The 8,892-nt window shown below is 31.2% G+C and overlaps 1 protein-coding gene and 1 long non-coding RNA gene across 2 annotated transcripts; one reads left to right on the top strand and one right to left on the bottom strand.

Moving 5' to 3' along the window:
* The first annotated feature begins 4,390 nt into the window (after positions 1-4,390).
* On the top strand, positions 4,391-5,730 carry LOC107942583 (uncharacterized). The gene is made up of 2 exons (XR_001695872.2): positions 4,391-4,715; positions 5,385-5,730. It is a non-coding gene; the product is annotated as an uncharacterized lncRNA (long non-coding RNA).
* Positions 5,731-7,368: 1,638 nt separating this feature from the next.
* On the bottom strand, positions 7,369-8,196 carry LOC107942581 (uncharacterized). Its single transcript, XM_016876278.2, has 2 exons — positions 7,700-8,196; positions 7,369-7,608 (listed from the first exon to the last, which is right to left on the bottom strand). Exons 1-2 carry the CDS (start codon positions 7,796-7,798, stop codon positions 7,369-7,371), a joined length of 339 nt encoding a protein of 112 aa, XP_016731767.1. The 5' UTR covers positions 7,799-8,196.
* Between the last annotated feature and the right edge of the window lie 696 nt (positions 8,197-8,892).

The raw sequence follows: 8,892 nt of genomic DNA, 5'->3' as shown, positions 1-8,892 counted from the left end.
AATCTAAATCCCAACCCATCTCTGCATCGCCAGACCCGACCATATGCTGCATCGCCGGACCCGACCATCTGCTGCATCGTCGTCAACTTGACCATCTACTGCGTCGCCGTCGCATTGTTCTTTTTTCCATCTTCTTCTCGATTCTCATTTGCTTTTTTTGCGGAACTATTATTTTCATTCATTTCTCGATCATTTTTCCTTTTTCGACGACAGCAAGGAAAGACTAATTGTTGTTCCCTACATTTTGTGGGGGGAAATTTCGACGACAGGAGTTGGTCACTAAGGTTGGAGAAACATTTGAGTGCATTTTGGAAGGGGCAAGTTTTCTATATTGTTTTATTGGCATATCTCTCTAGTAGCTAACGTGTTTACTGCACAGAACTTATAACTATTTTCTTCCTTTTTCTTAGAATCCTAGAACCATGATGATGTTCTTTCTCAATCTGATGTTGCTGTCACTTTTTGTTATGTGATTGCAGACGAATAAAGTGAGACAAGAGAACAGTGAAGACATGTCCATAAGTAGTGCTTTCTCAATTATTTTCGAAAGAAGACCAGAATTAAGGTCTAACGTCATGACTGTTATTCAATATCTTTTTACTCATTTCCTATTTTACAACTTTGAAAGCGGGAATATTCAAAATCTAATTGTTAATCTACAAGTTGCAAGGGCTTGCACATAAGGTACTTTAGTGGTATGTATGCAGAATGGAAGGTTGGTTTGCTTCGGATGCTGATACCATCTCACTTAAAAGCTGGGACCAGGCAAGTTTTCATACTTAGGAATTTGAGGTTTTATTTGAATTGCTTTTGATGTTTTATTCCCTCTTGAGTTTTTGTTCGATGAGGCACCAAGATTATAGTAGAGATGAGTTTTCTTATGCAGATTATAGGAAGTCAAATGCATAATGGAGGTCTCGAATGTTCATGACAGCAGCCCTCTCTGCTGGGTTTTTTCACCATTGTTGCTGCTAGGTGTCAACTTTATTTTAACAGATGTTATGCCTTATATGATGCTATATGTGTAACGTCCCCTAACCCTATACCGTCACCGGAACAGGGTTACGAGACATTACCAGTCAGTACAGTCCAATTTCGGTCATTAATTAAAATAAATATTCACACACATCCTAGTTTTAAGATGTCGTCCCTTTAATGGGCCCTCGCGGTCCAATATGAACAGTAAATTCAATTCGGGACTAATTTAGAATCACTACGAATTTTTAGTAAATTTCAAAATTCATACTACATACCGTTGCCAACCATAATTTACTCATTTCTTCAATACTTTTACAACCTAAATGACTCTCATTAAACATCCTGGGTACATGCCATTATCAATACTCAACATACTTTACCTTAATGAATTCGGGATCGTCTTAGGATGCTGATTCAACGTACTATCTTTACTTAACCTGCGCACGGAAACAAACCGTACGCTGAGTATGGTATACTCAGTGGTATTTCTATAATCCGAACAATTAATAATATAACAAATACTTAAGATCATAATAACAATTACAATTATTCAATTATTTATTCATAGATAAATTTCAACTACTTACCATATAAATTTTATACAAATCATATAATAAACACAATAACATAATTGTTCAATTCTTAACTAAATCCATTATTATTACTCCATTCTTTCACTTACTACTCGGTATAGCTTTCTTTAATTTACTCACAATTCAATATCATTAAACTATATTCAACTATACACTTATCAATCATATTCCATTTTAATTCATTTCAATAACAGTCAATTTCATTTATATCATATCAACTTACTATCCCTGATAGCTTTCAGTATATACATACGATTCATATATCTCAAATCACATTTCAATTCATCAAGTGGCATCATATATCATCAATTCGAACTCCAATCATTTCATGAACCTTTGGTTCATATTTTCAATTTCATATCTAAATTTTCAATTCTTAATTCAATTTCTCGTTTCATTTCAATAGCTTGATCAATCAAATTTATTCGATTTATCTTTCACTTATTTACCCCTATTAACAAACCCGGACTTTGACGGATACACGGATTCCAACCCAAACACACCAGTACGGCACATTGTGCCTAAAACGGTACATAGTACCTGATCAGTATACGACACATAAAGTGCCTAAAACGACACACGAGGTGCCTGATACGTCACACGAGATGCCGATACGAAACACGAAGTGCCTGAAATACGACACATAAAGTGCCTGATCGATAAAGCCGGCAAATCCCGTACACTTCCAGATCCTATGGCATGCCAATTATATCCGACTCAACTCGACTAGTTAATAGGGTATTTCATTCACTTTCTCAATTTAATAATTCTTTCATCAATATACCATTCTGATAATCACATATATTCACTCATTTTCACAATTCATACAATTTCATTCAATTCAACAATATATTTCAATTATTCACATTAATTTATAATTCAATACAATTCAATTCACTTTTCAATATCAAATATTTAAATATCACAATCTCATATATTCATATCAATTTCCTCATATTTCTAATCAATATATTTTTTAATATAATATTCATTCAATATTCAAATTTCTACATAAATCATATATATTATATAATTCAATCAATATAAATTCAATCAAAATAATTTCAATCAATATAAATTCAATAAATTCATCGCATACCAAAATCAATCCATTCCAATTGTAAAACATCATAATTCTAACACTAACAATTGCCATATGTATATAAATATAACAAATAATAACTAAGTTCGGATTATAGAAATACAAACCGTAATTTTCGAGCTAACTCCCGTTGACTTTGTCTTGTCCTTTCTTAGCCAAGATTTCCAGTACCACATTGACTACGAAATTAATACAATTCATAATCATTAATACATTACTAATTCATATCTTGAGTTACAGAATTCTAAATTAAGATCCGCTAATTTTTCCTGAAACTAGACTCACAAATCTTCTTACAATAAAATTTTCAGAATTTTTGGTTTAGCCATTAAGTACAGTTTATTCTTTAAATTCACCCCTATTCTGCTGTCTGACAGTTTCGTCCCTTCTTCACTAAAAATTAATTATCTCACAGTACAGAACTAGGATAATATTCCCGTTGATTTCTCATGAAAATAGACTCATTAGGAATTCTAAACATATAACTTTAAGCCTCTAATTATTTTTATTAAATTTTTGGTGATTTTCCAAAGTCAGAACAGGGGAACCCAAATTCATTCTGACCTTGTCTCACAAAATTCATTATATCTCATAATTTACAATTCAATTGCTTATATCGTTTCTTCTATAAGAAACTAGACTCAATAATATTTAATTCTATATTTTATTCATCCTCTAATTCAATTTCTACAACTTTTGGTGATTTTTCAAACTTAGACTACTGCTGCTGTCCAAAATAGTCTTAGTACAAAATGTTGTTTTTCAAACTTAGACTACTGCTGCTGTCTAAAATAGTCTTAGTACAAAATGTTGATTTACTTTAATTTCAATTTAATTCTAACTAAATTCACTTACTTTTCTATCTTAATTCATACTTTATTTCTACTCAATTTTTAACCAAACTTAGACATAATTATCTATTTTTCATCATAAAACCATAATTTCGAAATTCTTTCAATTTAGTCCTTAAAGCATAAAACTTATGAATCACTTTACAATTCAATCCTTGTATCATTTTTAACTTGAATTTCTATCAATTTAGCCCTTAATTCATCATTTTATTTAACATGGACAATATCTAGAAATCTAATAACTGTCAAAATATCAACTTAATTTCATCAAAACTTTGTTCTAAAACTTCTAAAACATCAAAATTAAGTAAAAAGGGCTTGATTGACTTACCTATTAAAGCTTAAAGCTTCAAACCTTCAATTTTCCCTTTTCTCCCCTTCTTTCTTTCTTTTCTCCCCTGCTCTCTGTTTCGTTTCATTCTGTTTCTATTTCCTTTCATTTGCTTCTTTAGTTTATATATATAATATAATATAATATAATATAATATAATTAAAACATAAAGTATCTTTATTATATTAATATACTAAACATAAAAAAAATCTTAGATTTTCTTCACGATAAACCGCCTCAATTTATACTTTTTGTATAATTGCCCTTTTAGTCCTTTTTATTTTCTTTTAATCTATAATTCAACTTTCACACTTTATTCAATTTGGTCCTTTTACTTAATTACGTACTCTTAATTAAATTTAAATTCACTTAATTAAATTCTAATTAACCACTCATTTTACTTCGTAAATATTTTTAATAAATATTTATGAATCCATTTTTTAAAAACGGAGACCCGAAAATACACTTTTTCGATAACGGTAAAATTCGGGTCATTACAATATGAGACAAATATATTCCACAGTTTTTCTTATCCTTCTGTTTTTGTGCCGTTATACTCTCTAATCACATGATTTCCCTAAGCCATCCCCCGTCAATAATGATTGATTGCTGATGTAACAATGTTTGATTGCTAATCACATGATTTTCACTTTTGTTTTGTCTTCAATAATGATTGATTGTTAATGTAACAATGTAATAACCCTATGTATTGCATTAACAAAAACCACTGCCTTCATCTAGCAAATGATTTCATTTCAGGGTGATAAGAGCTCAAATGAAATTGACAGCAATGTGGGAAATAAGAGCTCGTCAGAAAGGGTGGAGAGAAAAGGTCGCCAAATCTAATGCGCAGACACAAGGTAACCTCCAGTTTGTCTAAACCATCCACCATGGCCTGATAGGATGAAAATTAGTAGAAAACGTATTTCTTTCCTTCTTTCTTTTCCACTGTTCAGTGCTCTGCGACATGTTTTGTCAGTTTTGGACAGCGAAGCGGAATTTTATAGTCATCATGAATTTCAGAGTTAATATTATAGGCAGTCTAATTTAACATTGTAGTAAACATTATATTTGATAATTTTGGATACGATGTATAAGAAAAACGATTAAAATACATGATGATATGAACATCTAAATGTGTCAAAGGGATATGCTGATTACCATATCTAGTAAAATACTAATTCACTTCAAAACTACTCTTTATTGTAATTTTTCATCAATAACTCATGCTTCATTCTAACTATCATTTTTTTTTCTTTATGGATTTTCACTAGCGTTGATGATGCAAATTAATCATTATTCATTCCAATATATTTGAAGAAAGGAACATTTGTTCAGATAAAATATAGTATATATTCTCTGCTCCTATCTAATTTATCATCATTTGCCTTCTCAATGACTGTTATTTTACCAGAATCCCCACTAATTGAACCATACCTTTGAAACATGCGAGCTATAATTTACTGTGTAAGCTGATGAGTTACCATAATATAGCTTTTTTACGTTTTGACTGGTGGCAAATGGCACAGGAAAAACCAACTACATTAGATTGCGGTCCAAGAACAATTTGCAGAAGGCACATAATGGCTGACTCCCACCTCTACAAATGCATATGGGAGGCATTGCAACAGCGAATAAGAATGATATTGATCAACATGCAGTTGACACCGTATGTGCTCTGAATCCGAATTCAAGTGTGAGTTTCAGATATTTTATGTGCAAAAAAGAGTGCCTTATGTTTGTATGTTAGTTAAGCAGATTATAGATAGAACCTGCAATAGGATCAACTAATTAGTTGATCAAAAACTACACCCAGTTTTGTAATAGTCTACTTGCATATTTGCATATATTTAATAATAATCTCGTGTCAACTAATTATTCTATTTTCTTATTTAATTGTTTTGTTTTCAACATTTTATTTTTATTTGAGTTGAAAGAAGAAAAACAAGAATTGTAATTTTGACTTAGAAAAGAGAATATTCATTAGCAGTTTAATCAATTTAAATAATCAATGTTGATTTTTTATTATTTATTTTAGTTTTGATTCTAATTTTTTATTTTTATTTTAATATTTAAGATAATTTGAGTTCTACCTTTTGGATTTTAATTGTGTTATAATTTATTATTTTAAATTCTAAATTTAAATTCATTAATTTTTATATTTAGTTTTAAAGTTAAAATTTTAATAGAAAATTTAATTTGATAATGAATTTTAAATTTTTATATTTTTCATGACTTTTATAATATTTTATTTTTTTTAAATTTAATGACCTTTAGCGGCGTTTGTGGGAAAAGTGCCGCTAAAAGTCCTGGTCTTTAGTGGCGTTTTTTAAAAAAGCACCTCTAAAAGTCTTGGTCTTTAGCGGCGTTTTTCAAAAAAGCGCCGCTAAAAGTCCTGGTCTTTAGCGGCGCTTTTTTAAACAAACGCCGTTAATTTTAGCGGCGTTACATATAGCGACGTTTTTTGCGGCGCTTGGGAAAGCGCGGGTAAAAGTATTAGCGGCGCTTAAAAACGTCTCTAAAAGTCTGTTTTCCTGTAGTGATCAAGGGAAACATGTTTGAAGAATTGGATTGAATCATGTTTATTTAATCTGTTGGATCGAGAAAGTTGGATGAAATTTGAACATTGAAGACTTAGCTGTCTATAATCCTTGTTTGTTATTATCATATTGTATTCATCTAGGTTGACTATTGTTAGCAAGTCTTGAAAACTCTATATAATTGATAGACTTGTATAGGTTTATATATTGAGAATTGAGAGTACTTAATTTGTTCTGAGTGAGAAACATTATTCGGGAGAGTGCATTTGTTTGTAAAACATTTGTGTTGTGGTTTTACATGCTAAGTTCATGGGGGTGAATTTAGTGGTAAGAGTTTTGGTATTTAAAGATACAAAAGTGAAGAAATTATCATTGGAGTGTGATAGATTTAAGTTCGCTTGTTATAAATGTTTGAAGATAATGAATATTTTTTATTGAGTTAAGCTCTACAAATATAAAAAAACGAATTGCATAAACAATATCCATCTCCTATTTTTGGTTCTATGCTTTGTAGTACTTTGAAAATGTGCTAACTTCCCCAATCAATTTTATCAGCACAATTAACTAATTAATTAATAACTTATTCAAGTTAACATTCGCTATTTTATCTTATCTAACATGATTCTAATTTCTTACAATATTTCTTAAACCAAAATATACCAAAAATGTGTGATATCCTTTCCTTAGATTCATGGGGCAACATGTTCATTTTAATGTAAAAAAATTGCATGCATTGAACCTTCAATGATCAATCCCCCTTTTACTTTGTTCCATGATTCTTTGCTTCCTTTCTTTTAACACCTTAATGTTCATGAATCTTCTGTTATAAAAACAAGGCATGTTTCTTTAGTAGTCTGCTTTATGTGATGTCATATATTGCAAACTCAAATATAGAAGTAAGCTAAACATTTCATTTTCCATTTTCATATATAAATTAAATGTAATCTAAAAATAAAAATAAAGATTAATATTTTCAATTCATAGGACGAATAGAAACACTATGCATGTTATCCAGTTTCTGTTTAAGTTCTTTAATGTTAGTAAGGTTCACCAGGGAAGACTCAGAATTAGATGATTCAGTGATGAGAGCGGCACATTTTTCAAGCTTGAGCAACCACAAGATTCCAGCAGTTAACCTACCAATTGAATCAACTTCGGATTTGCATAAGAAAGCAAGGTGTTGAAGTTCGTCCTTGGTTAAAACAGCCTCAATCTATAGAAGTGAATGAAACCTTTATTTAAGAGTGTGATTGGAGATTACTACCTATGTAATCAAGTTCTTTTAAAAGTAAGATTGAATTTACCTGTTGTTTGACTGAGAGTTTAAAGTTCTCCATCATCCAGTTGATGGTTTCGTTGTCAACTTTATCTTCCAATATCTTCATACGAACTTCAAGATTCATTCTTCCAAATATTCAGACACTTTATTTGAAGCCATTTACAGGTAAAGGATCTTTAAGGATGCTGCTCCTCTTGATATTCATGCTAAATGCACAATTTGGATCCCATTTTCCTGTTGATATTCATGCACTCTTTGCAAATAAGGGCACTACCAGACCAACCAGAGTAATGTCATTTCATGTTCTAGAAAAGCTACTTGCATCCATGAATAGAAACACTTTGGCACAGCGCAAACCATGTTTATTAGTAATATTTCTACATCGCATTCTCACAAGCAATCTATCTATTGACAAATTTTGGCATTATGCAATAGAATTCCTCTGAAACAACAACAACATGAGGATAATCTTATGAATATCCTAACTTTATAAACATAATGCAAGAATCGTATAATTTTTTTAACACAACCAACTTATATTGCAATGAATCCACGTTTTAACACAATAAACCCAGAATTTGAAGACTAGAACAGTGGCAGTGCCATACATCCAAAAGACTAAAAAGGACACGTAAATAAGCTCAGCAACTCTAATAAATAAAACAAGGAAATAGAACGGGCGAGAAATTTAAAAGAAAAAAATGCATTATTTTCTAGCTACTAGAAAAACAAAGAAGACTTCAAGTTGACAGCAAATACGAACAGAAAAAAAGTCGAATTGAGACCACAAGTAAAACCAATTCCTGAAACAAGTATGAAAAAGACCCAATCTTTATTTTATTCCTTTTCTTAAAAACCAATGAAGGAGAAAAGAAAAGGCAAGTACCTCAATAGCGTTCTTCAAAAGAAGGTCATCTTCAGGTATCCAAGTGGAAAGGGCTGGCGCCAAAGCCCCCATCTATTTTGGAACATAACTAAGCAAGAAGGAGCCACCTTTCAACCCCTTCCCCCTTTTCTTTATATTCGTTTTACAACTTTGTCTTCCCACGATTTGTGTCTGGCGAAGCGTCGGTTTGGGTCTCTCTAAGTGTGTGAACCATGAAAATGAAAAACAAAAGAACAAAAAAGAGTGTGTGGGAGGGAATTTTAAGAGGAAACCTAGAACTAAAAACTGAAACCAGAGGACAGTAGAATAGAATAGCTAACCTGGAACAGTAG

This window comes from Gossypium hirsutum, chromosome A10 (genome assembly GCF_007990345.1).
Source record: "Gossypium hirsutum isolate 1008001.06 chromosome A10, Gossypium_hirsutum_v2.1, whole genome shotgun sequence".
NCBI lineage: Eukaryota > Viridiplantae > Streptophyta > Magnoliopsida > Malvales > Malvaceae > Gossypium > Gossypium hirsutum.
The sequence above is the reverse complement of the archived record's forward strand: the minus strand, read 5'-3'. Positions and strand labels throughout refer to the sequence as shown.